The sequence below is a fragment of the Staurois parvus genome, unplaced genomic scaffold (assembly GCF_062004578.1).
Source record: "Staurois parvus isolate SC_StPar_1 unplaced genomic scaffold, SC_StPar_1.0 ptg000349l, whole genome shotgun sequence".
In the NCBI taxonomy this organism is placed as follows: domain Eukaryota; kingdom Metazoa; phylum Chordata; class Amphibia; order Anura; family Ranidae; genus Staurois; species Staurois parvus.
In genome coordinates, this window is record NW_028318145.1 from 2858538 (window position 1) to 2879464 (window position 20927).

Genomic DNA, 20927 nt, shown 5'->3' on the forward strand with positions numbered 1-20927 from the left:
TTCTTGGGTGCAGCATTTAGTTAGGTCACTCTATGCCTCTTGTATCATAAGGGAAGAGTTAATAAAACTGGTGCACTCAGAATCTGGTGAAGCTGTGCATGGTAGCCAATCAGCTTCTAACTTCAGCTTGTTCAGTTAAACTATGGCAATAAAACCTGAAAGCTGATTGGTTTCTATGCAGAGCTGCACCAGATTTTGCAGACTCCCTTTTTAGTAAATAACCCCTTCAGTGTCTAAAGAAAAATATGACTACCTGCCATGGGCAATACATCGCATTTTTTAAAAGACAAGTTCATTTTATTAAAAATAAAAATTGCACGTCTTGTAGGTAAAAAATGTGCATTTCTTTATTTTTTTTTCATTAGGAGCCTGTAAAGCATTGCACCCACAATCAGCAGATCACAGGTGCAATGGAAGGCTCCTGCAGACTGTTAGTGTATCTGTCTGCTCATAGCTGGTACAGGCAGACAGTTAATGAATGACAGGAAAACTCAAGGATCTACTTAGAGTGCTCATCAGCACCCTGGTAATTTATTGAGAACTGCAAGCTGTCAGACACAATGGCTGATGGTAGTTGTAGTTGAAGATCCCTGTGAATGAATGACATGGCTGGGTGAGCGTAGCCCTCATGGCCAGGTTTTGGGGGTGCAGGGGCTGCTGCACCAGTAACATGTTACATGAATACGGGTGTAACATGTTAAAGGTGAACTTATCCTTTAAATGCAGTACAGAGTAACAAATGGCACAAGATGAACTTTGCATGACCAAATACCATATTTTAAAGCCAGTTCACACCACAAAAACACATTCCAGATGCATTTTGGATGAGTTTTTGCTTACAGTTCACACCACACTCCATTCTGGTGCATTTTTGATGTGTTTTGCCATGTTCCAGTACAATTCTGTGCACTTGAACAATTCTTGCACTGGAGTGTACATGTGTGAACTATGGCCTTTGGAATACAAGGAAAACACTGTACATGCATTTTTGATGCAGTAAAAAAAGCACTGGACTGCATCGGGTGTGAACCAGAAATAGATACTATGAGTAGCAGGTTTGCTGTAAAGCTTTCTTCTGTCACACCTCGAGCCAGAAAAAAAAAACAAGGTAAGTATATCATTTTGACTCTTTCCAGTGCTTATTGATTACAGAATTTTTCACATTTCAAATGTATACAGTTTATTATAATGAATGTACATACCTGAAAAAGCTTAAAATAATAACAGAAAATATGTTCTCCCATTAGATTATTCCTTGCAAATTCCTGTCCTGCTTGTGCAATTTTTTTGGCCTGTAAAATAAAAATATGTATGATCTGTTATATGGCCATAAGCCAAACACAACTACATGTTCTTTTACACAATTACTAGAGCAAAATGCTGGATTTATCATTCTATTTGCATCAGTATCTTAGTATATACAGCGGTTCAACCCAAAGTTTGGGTGCTAAGAAGGAGTTTGGCTATCAAGAAAGGGGTTGGACTACTAGCTGGCTTTTTATCTCTCTGAAACTGTAAGGGTTAAACTTCTCTTTAGTAGAATGCCTCTCCACCCATTTCCTAAAAACTATACATACATGACATAATGAAGGAGCTGCTCTTACAACTAGACTCCAAAGTTATATATTTGCCATTATGAGAATCTCATGTCATACTCTGACACTTGAATTTGCTACCTGCCAAAGAAAGTTTAATTTTCTTCTTAACCAGCATTGTAATCCAGGCATCCTGCCAGACAGCATAGCCATGTTCTGGATCTTTCAACAGAGTACACTGAAGTTAAGCAATACAGCCTAGTCCAGGACCCAATTCAGCCTGTGACTGGATAATGAAGCATCAACAATACATTGATGCAATCATGTCTCTGGTCTGCCCTTTGTAGGCATGTTCATATATGTACTTTGCAAAATAAAAGAATCCTGACTGGGCAGGCTAATGGGCAGAATATTATACTAGTTGTATGTAATTTCAATTGATGTGTAACTCAAACTGTGTTCTTATATCTGTTTGGAGTTCAGCTTTAACTTGCCAGCAACCACTCAACATTGATATACTAGTTTTGGGACCAATATCAAGCTGATTACATGAAATGGTTAAAAGGTAAAAAATTAAGCTTTGTTATGATGCAACTTGCATTGCTTGCCTTAGAGGAAAAAGTGACAGGGGGTTATTTACTAAAACTGGTGAGTGCAAAATCTGGAGCAGCTCTGCATAGAAACCAATTTGCTTTTAGATGCTGATTGGCTACCATGCACAGCTGCACCAGATTCTGAGTGCTCCAGTTTTAGTAAATCTACCCCAGTGTCTCTGAAAAGGAGATCTCCCTGACCCCCTATACTCTCCTTACTAGCGATCGCTCATTGCTTCTTCTTCCTAAGTATCTGGCACTAAAATGCACGTGGCAGTGATGATTTCACTCCCATGGTCATGTGATAGTGCTCAGGTCTAATCATTGGCTGTTAGCCCTTAGCACTGTCATAGGGGAGGAGGTCGCATGTTCCTCCATTCCTGAAAGTACCTGTTATTGTTACTAACTGCAGAAGAGCAGGAAAAGGTGGGGAAATGCTTGTAAGGGGAGTAAAAGTGGGTCAAAGCCTTCACAAAGACAATGTCACTTTGCCTGGCATGGGCAGGATGACAGTGTAGAAAAGGAAAAGTAATGTAGTATTTACAGAAATAATGGAAAATGTATTATTTTCACATACTCCTTGCTTGCTATTCCATATTTTAACAAGCACATTTTTATATCCAGAATAAAAGAACCTCCTAGTGGCTATCTGCAGGTCTGAAAACTTCAGTCAGAATGCTTAGTGAACATTTAGCAAGACAATAGGATATGTTATCTTTTGTATGTATTGTTTTCATTCATTCTGGGCTGCACTGAGAAAGGAACGTTCATACACAACATGCATAACCCTTTTGCAACAGTACTAAAGATGCACAGCCTACATACTGTATGTACTGAGAAATATGTCTGCCTCCATGTTTGCGCATAGCCGTTACCTATAAACAGAAACATCTGTATAAGCATTAAAATACATAAATAATAAGAACATTTTGAAGATGCATGTATGTTTACCTCAATATCATGATCTTTGACCCACTTGATCTTCTCAAGTAAATCACTAAGGTCTTTTCTAAAAGGCACATAATGTTTCCAGGGTTGGAGCTCACTGTAGAAGTGTTCATAATATATGGAATCCTGCTTAAGGATCACACTATTCCCAGCAAGGAGGTATGGCATTCTGTATGCTGCCACAGTTCCATCAATAAGGATTTGATATTTGTACTAAAATAAAATAAAATTAAAAAATTAAACTTTGGCAATTTTTTTTTCATATACTTTAATTCATCTAATAAAGATAAGGTGGAAATTCTCTGTAGTCCTAAATCATTTCCTGTCCAAGACAAGACTGCTCTTTTATAAATACTGTACAATTATTTATGACTGGTCTCTGTTCCAAATAAGCCTCATTTACAACCTCATTTTGATATCTATCCTTTAGCAAACTTTATATCCACTGAACCACCCAAAGAATAAGCCCTAGCATTTATAACTTTCTTACGAGATCATTATGTGAAACAGTATTACCAGTAAATGCTTTGCAGAAATCAAGATCCACAGTATTGTTGTGGTTCAAAACACTTGTAATATAGTCAAAAAATATATTGGATTAGTCTGACATGATCTGCTCTCAGTAAAGTCATGTTTTTTGGGGTCCAGCAAGCTGTGTGTTTTAAATGATCACTGATCTTTTTCTAAATGATTCCATTCATTTTACTACAACAGATGGTAAACTCACTGGCCTCTAGTTGCCAGCTTTTTCCTTTCTCCCTTCTTGTGGCTGGGTATAATTTCGGCTGTCCTCCAGACAAGGGGAATGTCTCATATTAGAAAAGATTGATTAAACACATCAGCTAATGGAGCTTTTCCTAGATTTCTGGGAAGAATAACATCAGGGCCCATTGTTTTATGAAGTTTTAAGAAAGCCAGTTCATCTACCTCTGCATCTATAAACCCTGAAAATGTATCGTCACTCTGAGAACCAATACAATCCTCCAGCATGCTTTTGTTAGTGTCAGGAGGATCACCATACATGTTCCCATCCAGACATTTTGTAAATAAGTAAAGATAACAGCACAAAGGTTTGATGACCAAACTTGCTATATACTCCCGATAGGGAACACCTATTCCTGTGGCCTTCTGAACCATTACTGAATACATATTCTGAATAAATACAGTTTATCTACATATAGTACAAGGCAAGTGTAACAGTAATAATTTAGATAAACTTGCACCATGCCTGTCCTTGTGCAGTACAAAGGAGAAGGTTATAGGTCTTCGTAATGTTTCACTAACAGTTTATTGCATGTTAAAAATGTCCTTTAAAGGGTAGGGCTTGTGTAAAAATACCACAAGATATTCTTAGAAATAGCTGCCTCTGTCATAAGAGAGCTTTTAGCCCTGGTTCACATATGTGCGTTTCTGTGGGCCGCGTTTTGCGTGGGCACAAGAGCCCATTCATTTGAATGGACTCCTGTGCCCCAGGACACGCAGGGAAGAAGTCCCTGCACGTCTTTGGAAACTGCAGCCCGCATGGGAATCTCAGATCCCAGTACGGTTGCGATTTCCAGTGCGGGCGGCATGCCATTAGAATTAATGGCACTCACCAGCAGGTCCACATTCTTCTGTGTGGGTGGTGCGGCTGCACGGATTTTTGTGCGGATCCGTAGCGGCACCACCCGCACATATGTGAACCTAACCTAAAACTGTATCACCTCTTCAGGATAAAAACATGAAAAAGTCAATGCTTCATTAGCAAAGACACAGCATCAAAACAAATACTACAATTAAAAGGTAAGTTCACCTTTTGGACAAAAATAATAAATGCACATTTTTTTGCAGGTAAAAAATGTGCATTTATTATTTTTGTCCAAATGAGCCTGGAAAGCATTGAACCAGCGATCAGCAGATCGTTGATGCCATGCAGCTATCCTGCAGACCTGTCAGAATATCTGTTTGCCATATGGGATGTAAGAACAAGCAGATATTCTGAACAGGAAGCTTCAATGAGCTACCACAGCGCTCCACAGCACCATGGTAGTTCATTGAAAACTACAAGCCCACAGCCGCTAATGCTGCTGGGACTTGCAGTTCATTCATTCACGAGTGAATTAATTACGCGGCCGTGTTTTCAAATCTGACAGATAGTAAGGGGAGACTTCTCCCCGAAGTATCTGTCAGAGGGAGGCGGATGGCGGGCGTGGCTTTGGCTATGAGAACATGTTACATGTTCCACCCTAAAAATGGGTGGAACATGTAACATGTTCCCAAAGATGAACTTATCCTTTAAGTATTTACATCTTGCACAGCCCACTTCTGGAATTTTATTGCAAATGCACACTGGTTTAAGAATAAGGGAGTTTCACTATAAACTATAAGTGGTCCCTGCTAAATACCTTTCTGTGTAGCAACAAAGAGGGGACCTCCCCTTCTATACATGCTACTTACACCCTTTGCATCCAAGTGTAAAACCAATGTTAATGCCTAAGCACAATTTTGCAACATTGACGTGTTAGTAAAACTGTACATATCATCGCAACTACTTTGTGCATCTAGGTGGATTATACCTTGTTTTTTTTCAGGACAAATCGGGCTTTCATTTGGTGGTAAAAGGTAATGGGTGTCTCCTGTTATTTTTTTTTTATTATTATTATCAAAAGAAAACTGGCCCAAAATAGTAAAAAAAAGTTTTTTAATTTTAGCTGTATATTTCTTGTTACTACCATACCCTTACAAAAAAATGGCCACTGCCCCAGTCTAGAACTGGCCTTCACAGCAAGGAACACATGGACAGGTGACGCATGTCAAACAACAAAACAGAAAAGTTCCCAGCTCAACTTGCCAGCAGCTTGCAAACAAACCAAATTAACCTGCCTAACAGTATGAGTTAAAACAGGGGTTTGGTTAGCACACATTTGCAAATACATACGTAAGCTACAGAGCCACATCACAGCACAGCTAACTAGCTATAACTTCACTACCTGATGTAAGATTGCTATTAACTAGTAAGTAGCTGATATTACACTTTTATTTGTATACCTGATCAACGTTACATATTGTACTGCTTAAACTTTTCCATTAAAATTAATTGAAAGAGAAATCTGAAGCCATCTCTGTTTCTGGAGGCTCTTGATTAGGACTGTAGGTGCCATACTAAGCACCTTTAGGTGTGAAACATGTCCAGATCTGATTTTAAACTTGCCATCCTTTATGCCTTGACTTTGGACTAATTAAAACCACCTCCAATTCAGCAAGCTAATCCTAGGACCTGTCTTTTACATTGGACCTAATACATATCACCGATTTAACAGAAAAACAGGTTTGTATTGGTTAAATACCAGTGTATTAATATAACTGTGTTATCTAATCATTAACAAATGTACGTTTTAAACCTTATTACAGGTATAGAGCAAAGATAATACAAATAATGTCAAACAATGTTTTGTAATGGTAAAAAAACATTAAAACAAGAGATTAAAAATAACCTCCTAACTGCCAGCCAATTACAGCCTCATAATGGTTTATAACAGTGCACATCTTCACTTATCAGTGTACTGACTTACTGACTAAGCTTGATAGTTTGAAAAGTTCTTCTTTTCCATAGACTTGGTAGACTGTTGTACAATATCTCAGCACGCAAATTAGAGCTGAAATTTGGGCGATACTTTTTATAGCCCAGCCTAAATGACACCAGCATAAACAGAGCTCTTAACTGCTACCAAAGCGTTGGCATCACAGCTTGAAGTACCTGTAACTCTTGATAGCATCATGACTAAACAGTATGCATCCTAAGGACAACAATGTTCAGATGGTAATTTAATCAACATAGAAATGAGTTCTGCTTAATTGCAAATGAATTGGATTTTATATAGTTAATTTTCTAGCACAGCTGATTGCAACACTGATGAACTGGCACTCCAGACATGGCAGTGGTAATAATAATCCCATTCAATGTCACAAAAGATACTCAGAGTCTGCTGCCCATAAAAAGTCATTTAGCCTGAACATCATCAACAGTCACTTGAGCTGCGGCAGATTCACAGACAGATAAAATGATGTACGAGCACAGGCTAGGCACATATTCCCCATACCAATCTTTTCTATTATGACACAGCTTAAAGCATTTTCACTGAAGAAAACTATATTGATCTATAAACGTCAGCAAACTCTGCTTTGACAACATAAAATGGAATTATGTGTTGCTTCAAGGAAGGGTAAACGTTTCTTTTCGTTTCCAAGAAACAATTTAGATTTATGGCTTGGGGAAAAGGAGACAAGTTTTGTTTAGTGATTCTGGAGTTTGTGTTTAAAATGCTTATAAAAAGGTCGATGACCTCAGAACTTTTCAACAATGAGTAGCTGTGGCGAAAGGATGCTCTCAAGGAGAAGTCAGCATGAAATGTCAAACAAGCTTTGGCAACCGTGTCTACATCAAATGCTCTTCCCTCCATAACTGCGTTCCGCGCTTTGCTCATAATTAAACAAGCCTGCACTGGTATTATCCTCTATTTCAGTTTATGACCGCTAAGAAGATGTGGAGGCTTGCTTAAACAAAAGTATCAAACCACATCTTTAGAGATTTACAATTTTTGACTCTGGATATTGAGCTTATCAAAACTCGCCAAAGGCATTTGACAGCAGTTTTGTTTTCTTTCTTTAAAGTACCCTATACATTCTTATTAAAGTTGCTGCACATATTCTGGAGAAACAATATCAACAAGCACAGCCAAATTTAGCCAATGTATTTATCTTACTATTTGTTCACAAGGTTGTCTGTTAAGTTCTATTGTCTGCTAGAGTCATTCCAGTTCTTATTTAAAGGAAACCTTTGAAATAAATATGGAGTCTGCCATTAAGTCTCATTCGCACAGGTGTACCTATGCGTACACATATACGAAGGGCCGTCTGCCTGCACAGTTGTCCTGTGCATCCGTGTAGTCAGTCCCATTCATGTCTGCTGGGATGCATGAGCTGCGCAGACACAGCCGCTGCTCATAATCTGACTACAATGTGGGTGCCTCTGAACACTCTGGGGGAGATTTACTAAAACTCAAGTGCAAAATCTGGTGCAAATATGCACAGAAACCAATCAGCTTCCAGGTTTTATTGTCAAAGTTTAATTGAACAAGCTGAAGTTAGAAGCTTATTGGCTTCCATGCACAGCTGCACCAGATTGCTCCAGTTTTAGTAAATCCTCCCCCCCACATCATCTGCATTGGGGGACATGCATCTAAACAGCTGTTAGATTGAGACCAGCAGCCTTGTCTTTGCAGCCACTGCATCACGACAGACATGAATGGGACTGCCTGAAATACCTGTACATCATGTGCAAGCAAAGACAGCCCTTTGCACAACTGTATGGTTAGGTATGCCCATGTGAATGAGGCCTAACTGTTCTGCTTCTGAAAAGTCTAATAAGAGTAAGGCAGAACTCTTTAGCAGCATAGTTATTTCAAACCAGTCACAGAAAGTATTGAAACAATTGACAACAGGCAACTAACATTTTCAGAAGGTATAGTCAGCAATGAAAACCTATATATTTTTCTCTGTATGAGTTTCCACTAGACACAAGACTTCATATTAGCTGCAACTGCAAGAAAATGTGTTAACTAATTATATTAATTGATTTCAACAGCTCTATATTTTAAATATTATCCTACATTCATTAGATTATGTAGCTGTTCTTTAATCTTGTGGTAGACCCATTGAAAGATTTCCCCTAGCAGCCTGTTCCAGTGACTACTGTAGAATGTTGGATTTCCTTTTTGCTGTCTGTCTGACTGATAAAGAAGAAGGTAGAGAATTTTTTAAAACATTATGGCTTTAGATACACTATGCATTAAAGTCTATAGATGTACTATTTCAGATTTCCCTGCAAAGAACGATAATGAAGGACTTTCTGCATTTATTCTTATCTAACAGCAGAGATGGGTGCACAATACAGAAAAAATAGACAATGGTTTACTATTAATTCAAGTATCAAACAGGATCATTTATGGTTTAAAACAATAATAAAAACCTAACCTAACCTTTACATTTCTAGTCTTTCAAAATAACGTAGAGGGTGAATATTTGTAAAATGTTCATGTTTACTCTGGTTGCCATCACTTATGTATGTCAATGTGTTCTCTTAATAAAACTGTTCACTGCTGACCAAAGTCTCCATTGTGCAAGTGAAACACAAAGCCATATCCTGCACATTTCACGTGTCCTTTCGCCTATCATGAATTGCAAATCTGATTATTATACTGTATCTCTATTAAGATAGCAATCTTTTTACAGTAAGCAAATTTTGCATTATCAGATTACGCAGCAAAGTTTTATTAGTCCAATAAAGATAATAAACTCACCTCAGATATAAAAAACTACAGATATAGCATGAGATAATAAGTGTCTAGATAACATTTGAGAATTCTCAAGAGAAAGGGTGCAAAAAAGCTCTATAAACACTGACCATGTACAGTCAGGTCCATAAATATTGGGACATCGACACAATTCTAACATTTTTGGCTCTTTACACCACCACAATGGATTTGAAATGAAACAAACAAGATGTGCTTTAACTGCAGACTGCCAGCTTTAATTTGAGGGTATTTACATCCAAATCAGGTGAACGGTGTAGGAATTACAACAGTTTGCATATGTGCCTCCCACTTGTTAAGGGACCAAAAGTAATGGGACAATTGGCTTCTCAGCTGTTCCATGGCCAGGTGTGTGTTATTCCCTCATTATCCCAATTACAATGAGCAGATAAAAGGTCCAGAGTTCATTTCAAGTGTGCTATTTGCATTTGGAAACTGTTGCTGTCAAATCTCAAGATCAGATCCAAAGAGCTGTCACTATCAGTGAAGCAAGCCATCATTAGGCTGAAAAAACAAAACAAACCCATCAGAGAGATAGGAAAAACATTAGGCGTGGCCAAAACAACTGTTTGGAACATTCTTAAAAAGAAGGAACGCACCTGTGAGCTCAGCAACACTAAAAGACCCGGAACACCACGGAAAACAACTGTGGAGGATGACCGAAGAATTCTTTCCTTGGTGAACAAAATACCCTTCACAACAGTTGGCCAGATCAAGAACACTCTCCAGGAGGTAGGTGTATGTGTGTCAAAGTCAACAATCAAGAGAAGACTTCACCAGAGTGAATACAGAGGGTTCACCACAAGATGTAAACCATTGGTGAGCCTCAAAAACAGGAAGGCCAGATTAGAGTTTGCCAAACGACATCTAAAAAAGCCTTCACAGTTCTGGAACAACATCCTGTGGACAGATGAGACCAAGATCAATTTGTACCAGAGTGATGGGAAGAGAAGAGTATAGAGAAGGAAAGGAACTGCTCATGATCCTAAGCATACCACCTCATCAGTGAAGCATGGTGGTGGTAGTGTCATGGTACATGGTACACCTGTGCGAATGAGACTTAATGGCAGACTCCATATTTATTTCAAAGGTTTCCTTTAAATAAGAACTGGAATGACTCTAGCAGACAATATAACTTAACAGACATTTCAAATCCATTGTGGTGGTGTATAGAACCAAAAATGTTCGAATTGTGTCGATGTTCCAATATTTATGGACCTGACTGAGATTATATATATATACTATCATCACCCTTTACAAAGTGAGCGGCCTCTACACCCTAACTAAACAGGATCTTTCCATAGGTAGCTCATGAACAAATGGCAAGAATGCAACAGATTTATCTTTCCTGCCTGCAAAATGGACTATTCTAATGTAAAAAAGTGGTTTTGTTAACTTTCCGGGTGCTTATCCAATTATATTTTGAGAATGAAAACTAATCTTTAAGGCTGGACATCAATACTTCTCATAAGCATTCATAGTTTTCAAATGAAAGAAGATTAATGGATAGTATATATGAAAACAGTGAAAAGTGAAAGTGCAATAGTAATCTACCTCTAGCAGGCTGGAAAATAAGCACTAATATCTAGAGTTATTAGAAAGAGACACATATATAAATATATGCATTAAATGCCACTTGGGGGTCATGGCTTACCATTAAGTTGGCAGCACAGCTCTGAGAGAGCTCCATAGCCATTTGCCGCATCTATCCAGCGATACTGGGAATCAACTGCTGCTGTGCCTCCCTGCCTTGTGCTGTCTTTCCCTGTCATCATTATGGTGAAGATCAGGCAGAACAGAGCCCATGGGCTGGCTGAGAAACTGACTAAATTTATCAGGGAAAAGAGGCATGATGGCACTGCCGCCATATTGTCTGATGATCCTGAGCCTCTCCCATCACAAGCGGAGCAGTTTTCAACCCAATCCTCACCTGGGACACTGGAGATTCTGGACTCAGGGGAGACTGAAGGTAACTGTATCCCAAATGCACCCACAAACATGTTTACCCCTCCTTATCACTAATTATGAAGGCCATAAAACATCATTAGTCATCACTGACATGATAGATTAAAACTGTATTGGTGGACATCTTTTGGCTGAAATGCAATTTATATAAAGTCAGGGGGAGGCAGAAAATATAATTACCATTCTGGAGGACTTTGCTCACTCCTTGACTGCAGACTCATTACTTTCAAACAAGAGATTACAGACTGTGTTGTTAAATCAAGTGATTTAGGGGGATTGCTCATGGTGAAGATAATATTCAGCTACTGAGATTTTCTGAGAGTGCAGAGGGGTGGAATCCTGAGTTCTTTATTAATAACTGGTTTAGAGATATCATGGGTGAGCAATCCTTCTCTAAACTCTTTGCAATTAAACAGGCCTGTAGGATCATTCTGTGGGCTCCTTCATCAAGGGCACCTCTATTTTAGAGAGAAAGTTACTATTTTTGCTAAGGTCAAATGCTTGCAGAAGATGTGTTATAAAAACAATACTATCACTCTTTACCCTGATATTTCTGCTGCCACTCAAAAACAGATGTCTGCCTTTACCACTGTCAAGAATAAGCTCCATGATCAGAATATAAGCAATAGCATGCTCTACCCTGCTAAATTATGAATTGTAGATGGAGGGAAATTCATTTCTTTATATCAACACAAGAGGCGACTTACTGGTTGTAGGAACCGCAAGCCAGAATTAATGTTACCCTGTTGTTAGTAACTTTCCATTCACTAGCTTTACAGAGGTTAGACAAAAAAATGGAAACGCTATATGATTTGCAGGTGTGAAAGTGACAACATGTTTCACCTTGAAAGCGGAAGTGATGTAACATTCTTTTGCTTCTGCTGTGTGATGAGACACCTGCTAACAGGTGAGAAGCTTCACTTTCGTCACTTTCCTTAACTTTTCTTAATTTTTTTTTCCTTTTTATTCGTTGAACTAGACGGACTTGTGTCTTTTTTCAACCAGACTAACTGTGTAAATATGTCATTCACTGTGTGCGCTGCTAGTAATACGGAGTCATGTCAGAACTTACTGAGCTTCAAATAGGGCAAATTGTTGGTGCCCGCTTAGCCGGTGACTGAAGTTGCCAATTTATTTGCTGTGTCGCAAGGTACAGTATCAAACGTTATGACGGCATATACGTACAGTTTCTGGAAGAACATTGTCTGATAGGCATAAGCGCGGTCAGCATGGTCAACTGAGCGAAAAAGACAAAAGGACATTGCGCAGAATTGTGACACAGAATAAGAAAACATCTGCTGCACAAGTGACTGCAGAGATCAATCTCAATCTTTAGAGGATCATTTTTTTGTCTAACCCCTATATATATATATATATATATATATATATATATATATATATATATAAAGGGATTAGACAAAAAAATAAATATATATATATATATATATATACACACACACACACAGTTGTGTTCAAAATAATAGCAGTGTGTTGAAAAAAGTGAATAAAGCTCAAAATCCTTCTAATAGCTTTTATTTCCATACACACAAATGCATTGGGAACACTACACATTCTATTCCAAATCAAAACATGAAGAAAAATATATCCAATTTGTGTTGTTCCTCTAAGAAAATTGAAGAAAAGTGAATATTAGACTGTTCAAAAAAATAGCAGTGTTTGTATTCTTTACAAACTCAAATATTCACTATATAAACTGAAAAATTTTTGAAGATTTTGCTTTCCTTTGAATCACTTAATTAATATTTAGTTGTATAAGCACTGTTTCTGAGAACTGCTGTACATCTGTGTTGCATGGAGTCAACCAACTTCTGGCACCTGTGAACAGGTATTCCAGCCCAGGATGATTGGACTACATTCCACAGTTCTTCTCTCTTTCTTGGTTTTGCCTCAGAAACTGCATTTTTGATGTCACCCCACAAGTTGTCTATTGGATTAAGATCCGGGGATTGGGCTGGCCACTCCATAACGTCAATCTTGTTGGTCTGGAACCAAGATGTTGCATGTTTACTGGTGTGTTTGGGGTCGTTGTCTTGTTGGAACACCCATTTCAAGGGCATTTCCTCTTCAGCATAAGCATGACCTCTTCAAGTATTCTGATGTATTCAAACTGATCCATGATCCCTGGTATGCGATAAATAGGCCCAACACCGTAGTATGAGAAACATCCCCATATCATGATGCTTGCGCAACCATGCTTCACTGTCTTCACAGTGTACTGTGGCTTGAATTCAGTGTTTGGGGGTCGTCTGACAAACTGTCTCCAGCCACTAGACCCAAAAAGAACAATCTTACTTTCATCAGTCCACAAAATGTTGCGCCATTTCTCTTTAGGCCAGTCAATGTGCTCTTTGGCAAATTGTAGCCTCTTCAGCACATTTTTTCAACAGTGGGACTTTGCGGGGGCTTCTTGCAGATAGCTTGGCTTCACATAGGCGTCTTCTAATTGTAACAGAACTCACAGGTAACTTTAGACTTTCTTTGATCTTCCTGGAGCTGATTGTTGGCTGAGTTCTTGCCATTTTGGCTATTCTTCTATCCATTTGAATGGTAGTTTTTTGCTTTCTTCCACGTCTTTCAGGTTTTGGTTGCCATTTTAAAGCATTTGCGATCATTTTAGCTGAGCAGCCTATCATTTTCTGCACTTTTTTATATGTTTTCCCCTCTCCAATCAACTTTTTAATCAAGGTACGCTGTTCTTCTGAACAATGTCTGGAACGACCCATTTTCCTCAGAATTTCAGAGAGAAATCCACTGTAACCAGCATGTACAACATTTGCTGCCTTCCTTCCTTAAATAAGGGCAATAATCGCCACCTGTTTTTCAAAGAATGAATGACCTCACTTATAGAACTCCACACTGCTATTTTTTTGAACATGCCCCTTTCAATTAGTGATTCAATTCCACAGAATCAGCAGCATGCATGTCATGACCGTTGGGTCTGTTGGATTTCTATTACTCTACTACACCTGCTAGTAAATTATTTGCCATGTAGAAATATCATTTCTACCAAAAACAGTGATTGATCAGGTTAGTGATGTCTGTCTGCTATTATTTTGAACACAACTGTATATGTTTACTGATCTTTTATGCTCCTCTTACTTTTTTGCTCCTACAACTATAAGGTGGCATTATGTCCTAGATCACTGTGGTCCTTCTGACTGGTACTTTTGCCTTTGAATGTCCCTCCTGGATTCCCTTTTGGGTTCGTATACATTCCAGTGGATATCTGTGTACTACTAATATTTTCATAGGCAGAGGTCACTGAGACCTGAAACTCCTAACTACCTGACACACTGGGGACTATGTTGTTCTTAAGTTTAAGTTAAGTCCTCGTTCCTGTTGTAGTGCACGAAGATAATGGACCTTGGTATCACATCATTCTCTGTGCTAATAACTACTCAGAACTTCAGTATTAGGACTGTCTAGATCCTTGGCCTTGTTAATGCCCCTGACACAGTGGAGTCATGATAAATCTCCTTTAATTTTCTTCATTCCTTTTGCTACTGCCAGACTCATCTTTCATTTTGTGCTACATAACCACTTGACGATGTAGATGTAAGTGAAAGTAAATGGATGATCATTCGTTTAAATCCGTTTTTCCATAGAGGTGCATTGATCTCCATTTTTCATCCATCAAAGGATAAATAAAAAACGATCCACGTGTGTGAAAGGGGCCTATCAAGCACATCATATTTTTGAGTCCGGTGACAAGAATGGACCTCTGCTAGCATATCTAGTTCAGCCCATACACTAGTAACAGAATTTATGATGCACACCATCAGATACAATATGGCACAAAAGCCATCCTGACGGCCTTCTCAAATTTTTATAGTTACACACAGTGGCTGGTAAGGTTGAATAAAGACACTGGTCTATCCAGTTCAACGTGAGAGTGTGTGTGTCTGCTGTTTTCCATATCCCTGTACATTGTGCTCACTAAGAAACACATCTAATAGTTTTTTGAACATACAGTATCTACACTCTCCACTGACACCACCAACTATGGAAGGAGGGAGATCAACATCCTTAAGCAGTTTAAGATTGAATCGCTTCTCATCCATCTTCACTGTGTGGCCACAAGTTTTTTTTTTAGAGACCTAAGATTACACAGTTTTTTCCCAATGCTACAGTCATCATTTAGAGATTTGTATATTGCGATCATATTCCCTCTTAAGTGTCTATTCTCTGGGGAATACAAGTTTAATGTTTGTAGTCATTCCTAATAATTGAGGCCCTCCAGCCCCTTGTTTAGCTTTGTTGCCCTTCTCTGGGCTCTCTCCAGTTCATGCACATCCTTCCTGAGGATTTTTGGCTAGAACTGGACAACAAACTCAAGATGTGGTTGAACTAGAGTTTTGTAAAGTGAAAGAATAATAGTTTTATCTCTTGAGTAATACCCTTTTTAATGCATGCTAATTGTCTGCTGGCCTTACTTGCTGCAGCTTGGCATTGCATGCTATTGCCTAGTCTGTCATTTACTAAGACCCACAGATCCTTTTCCATCCATGATTCCTCTGGAGGTTCTCCCTCAAGTGCACTACCTTACATTTTTCTATATTGAACCTCATCTGCCATACAACTTCCCACCCCTTTATTTTAACTAGGTCTTCTTGTAAAATTGCTATATTCTGTTGTGCAGTTATTGCCTTGCTTATTTGAACTATTTATTTCAACTTATCCTATATCGTTTGTGAACAAGTTAAACAGAATTTGCCCCAGGACAGGGACCTGGGGCCCACTTCCAACTCCAAACCATTCACAAAATATGCCATTAATCACTACTCTCTAGACATGCGACTGGAAACAGTTTTATATCCAGGTGCATACCATATTATCAATACCAAAATACCTTAATTTGTAAATGGGGTATTGTATTAATGCGACATCTAGATACACTATGTTCACAGACCTTCCTCTAGCCAAATTACAGCTCACCTCCTCATAGGATGTTAAAACATTGGTCTGGCAAAAACAGTTCTTTATAAAACTATTTTGGCTGCTACTATTTTCATCAGCAAATATTTGGATATGGCCCCTTATCATTTCTTCCAATAGTTTACATACTATTGATGTTAGACTGACTGGTCTGTAGTTTTCAGGTATATATCTTGGCATTTTTTTGAATATTGGTACCACATTTGCTGTTTTTTTTTTTTGCATTAGTTAGGAACAATGGTCTGGCTATAACATGGCTAAGTTCTTTGAGAATTCTCAGGTGTTAGCCATCCTGTCCTAATGATTTGTTCACATTTTTTATAGTCTTTTTTGAACACTGGTCTCTATCAGCCCCAAGGGTACATTGAATATACTGCTGTTAACATTACTGTATTGATTATTATACCCCTCATTTTCATTCGTATAAACGGAGGAGATAAATGTATTTACTACATTTACCTTCTCCCTGTCACTTGTGACCAACTTCCTTTGATCATCTTGTTACGACCATTATATTCTAGCCTCACCTTTTCACTATTGTATTTTAAAAATGTTGGGATGTTTATAGTAATTTATACAAATTTGAGGTCCAGTATACAGGAGAGGCATTAAGTGATCCTCTCCCCTTCACCCCTAGGGAGTTGGAACTTGCCATTTCATCCTTCCCTAAATGCAAGATACCAGGCTTTGATGGATACTTATTAGAGTGGTTTGCCATTTTCAAAGGTCAAGTGAACCCTAATCTGGTCACACTCTTTAAGCATGTTTGACTTTGGTATCATGGTCTCATGTATAGAGAGTGGGGAGTGCCTGATTTTCAAACAGTTAAGCCTAGGAAAGACCCTTTGTTATGTGAATCATACAGGCCTATCTTGTTTATTAACACAGATGTTGAAATACTAGCTATGGACCATAGACTTAACTGTGTGATTCGCTCACACATTAATTAAGACCAAACCGAGTTTAAATCTTGCTGTGCAACTAATAACAATGTCAACACGATACCCTCAGACCATGGATACACATAAGGCATTTGATTTTAATGAATGACTCTACATGGTCCAGGCTTTGTACTAGTTCAGGTGTTGGTGCCCTTTTTTATTGGCTGGATAAAATTTTATTTGAGGGGCGTTCAAGTCAAACTGGGACTTTTAATTTTACAGGTATAAAAAGGAATGCGAGCGAGGCAGTACTACATGAAGTAGTAAGTGGCAAGTGTGTCCTATTATTGATAGGCAGCACACACGGACCAATCCAAAGACTGGTAATCAAGATGGCAGACAACAGTGTTAGTGTGTGCATGGAAGAGCGTGCAGTGATGAAGTTTGTTGTGAACGAAGACGTAAAACCTGCAGATATCTACAGAAGACTACAAGCACAGTATGGTGATGATGAAACTCTCAGCCACAGTAAACAAATGAATGGTGTATATGTTTCAAAGATGGCTGTATGTCTATCAGTGAAAATCCCGGCTGTGTTGGTTCCCATGACACAGCAGTCATTCCTGTGAAAATTCAGTGCATGGACCGCCTGATGCTGGATAATCGACGCATAAATGAAATTGTCATGAAATTGCACAAGAGAAGAATATTTCTTTGGGAAAACAATCATTCATGAACATTTGCATTTTTTAAATGTTAGCGCACACTGGATACCAAGACAGCTTTCTACTTTTGACCGGCACAGAAGAGTTGAAGTCTGCACTGCATTGACGGAGGGTGTTGACAGGGAAGGACAGGATTTCTACATTACATGTGACAAAAGCCTGGGCACATCATTTCACTCCAGAATCAAAACGAGCATCAAAGCAGTGGAAGCATGCGGACTCACCACCACCAAAAACATTTTAAACAATTGAGAGTGCAGGTAAAGTGATGGCAATTGTCTGGGACAAACATGGCATTATTCATGTGGATTTTCTACCCCGTAGTGCTACTATCAACAGTGAATATTACTATTGTGTTCTGAGTGATGTGCATACATGTCTATGGAAAAAATGGTCTGGTTTGTTTACTAAGGGAATCCTGTTTTTCCAGGATAACGCACACCAGCTCATACTGCTCACTGAACTACGTGCACATTACTGCAACTCAGCTGGGAGGTACTGCCACACCCCCCTTAGAGCCTGGACTTTGCTCAGAAGTCAGCATTTCAGCACTGATGACGAAGTGAAGCAGGCTGTCCTAGGATTGTTTAGGCGTACTGACAACTCTTTCTATGCCAAAGCTTTCCTGGCATTAAACACTAGGATAAGGGTATAAATGTAGCAGAGGAGTATATAAAAAATAAATGCAGTTTTCACTCCTTGAAATGTGTTCTTTTATCATATAAACTCAAAAGTCCCGGATTGACTTGAACGCCCCTCGTATAATGGGCTGAAAGCCCACTTACAGATTTACAATATAGTTACTGATTCCTTTCCTTTTTTAAGAGGTACCTGTTCCCTGTCTCCTCTCCTGATTGTTTTACAACTGAGCCACTGGTGTACATGGTCCAGCTGATCCCTCTGTTTCAAGGTCTTACTGTTTGTACCCTGGAGGAAAGGGTATTGTTATATGCAAACAATATGCTTGTTTATTTATCCAATCCCAAAGACTCACTGCCTGTAGTCCTGGACGTAATATGGGAATCTGGAATTTACCCTGGCTTTAAAATAAACTGGGGGAAATCTAATATTTTCTATAATGATGATGACACAGATCTAGTCTTAAATGGCAAATGCTTGCTGCAACTTTCTATTCAATTCCGATACTTGGAAAGCAAGGTTCAGGTATCAATCTCTAAATATATTGAGAACAATTTGAACCCGCTTATAGTATCTTTTAAAAATATGATATATATCTGGAGTAACCTTCCCTTGAATTTGATGGGCAGGGCAATTTTTTTTTCAAGATTGTATACCTTCCAAAGTTCTTATATGGTTTTTTCAGCTTCCCTGTTCACATCTCTAAAGCCAAATTTCAAGAAATAATCACCATCCTTAGTTTGTTTTTGTTGGAATCTAAACCTTCTATACTCATTAGCAATGCAACCCCAACTACGGAAGCTGCACTAGTTTAATTCTATGGAACCCTACCTAACCTGCTTTACAGAAATGTAGAAGTGTTACTTAAAATGTCCTTAAAAATACTTTGACTGTGTTCCCAAACATTAGCCTGTCCTGATTTATCAACCTTGTCAATGACCCTCTATGGCACAATCCTATTTTTTTCATTTTGCAGATAGCCATAACAGTGTCAAATGGGTGAGATTTGGAATAACGTATCTAAATCAACTAAATGACAGCGGTGAATTTCAAACTTCTGGACTACACACTCCCACCCAGATGCTTTTTTTTAAGTATATACATATTAGGCATGCTGCAGTAGCCCAACATGACTCCTCACTGTCACCCTTTGAAATTTGCCATTAGAAGCTATCCTACTTTTGCTTAATCATACAAAATTTGGTGCAGAGACACTGCTGACCTTGACAAACACAATTGGAAGGAATTTTCCCAAAGAAATTTCAGTCGTACGGTGATAGTCTTATGGAACCGAGGTGCGTCACACCACTGAGACTATTCAAAATAGGTGAACCAAGCATATTTGTCACAAATGTCCAGGAGTGGGGGGTGATTTGTTGCATATGATATGAAATTGTAGAAGTTCCCCAACATCTGCAACCTGAAAAAGATGTTTGCTGGGTCTTCTGGGAGAAATCAGTATCAGCTCTGCCCAAAATCAATCTATATGTTTACTTTATTTCTAAGCAAAGAAAACAGTGGACAAATAGCATTTTTAAATAATTTTCTATTGGAAGAGCTGAATTAAAAAAGTCACATTGAAGACAGATAATATTGGAGATTTCTCTTGTAAGTTATTCTCGTGGCAGTAAATGAACTCAGAGCAAAGTTAAAAGAAAACATGTTCTGAGAGACTATCTAGCTTACCCCTTGCAAATCCCTTCATCTAAAAATTCTGGTTGCCTGGCTGCTATATTATTTTGCCATACTGACCAAGCACAAGGAGGTCTAACTTTGCCTTGATTTATTAGACAACTATACCTTTGGTACAATTGTCCTTGAATTAACACCCAACATCCCCCTGAGCGTTTTTCACCTTGCAAAATGCTTTCTTTCCTCCTGGATCTTCGCTGTGATACCCTGCCCAATGTCACACAGGTTTTCCCACACAATCATTCCCACCCGTTCCTTTACTGCATGCATCCTGCAGTCCCATTTATTTCTATGGGTGAGCAGTACCCATGGTGGCCCCCACCACTCAAGCAGAGTACATCTTACTAATAGGAAAAGGCTCTGTGGTGCAAGGCAGGGATACACATCAAAGATGGGTCAGTAACACAGAGGGGGATATTTACTAAAACTGGAGCATGGAAAATCTGGAGCAGTTCTACAAAGAAACCAATCAACTTCCAGGTTTTATTGTCAAAGCTTAATTGAACAACTTGAAGTTAGCAGCTGATTAGCTAATGTGCACAGCTGCAGCAGACTCTGAGTGCTCCAGGTTTAGTAAATCTCCCTCAAAGTGTTGACGCCAGAGACAGCCAAGTATCTACCATTTTCAGGAGGTCAACCTTGG

General features: G+C 38.7%; 1 protein-coding gene across 7 annotated transcripts in view; it reads right to left on the reverse strand.

The window, feature by feature from the left end:
• The window catches only part of POGLUT2 (protein O-glucosyltransferase 2), a 91424-nt gene that overhangs the window by 17909 nt on the left and 52588 nt on the right, over positions 1-20927 (reverse strand). For 6 of the 7 annotated variants that reach the window (XR_016313806.1, XR_016313807.1, XM_089684520.1 and 3 more), the window contains exons 7-8: positions 3080-3289; positions 1203-1292 (exon numbers count right to left, since the gene is read on the reverse strand). Coding sequence is in view for 5 of the 7 variants with exons in the window: in XM_089684520.1 (XP_089540646.1) it covers positions 1203-1292; positions 3080-3289 (300 nt within the window). In the remaining 2 variants the exon portion in view is untranslated. Of the gene's footprint in view, positions 1-1202; positions 1293-2880; positions 3004-3079; positions 3290-20927 lie in introns of those variants that run through there. The other variant, XM_089684524.1, reaches the window with a different exon arrangement.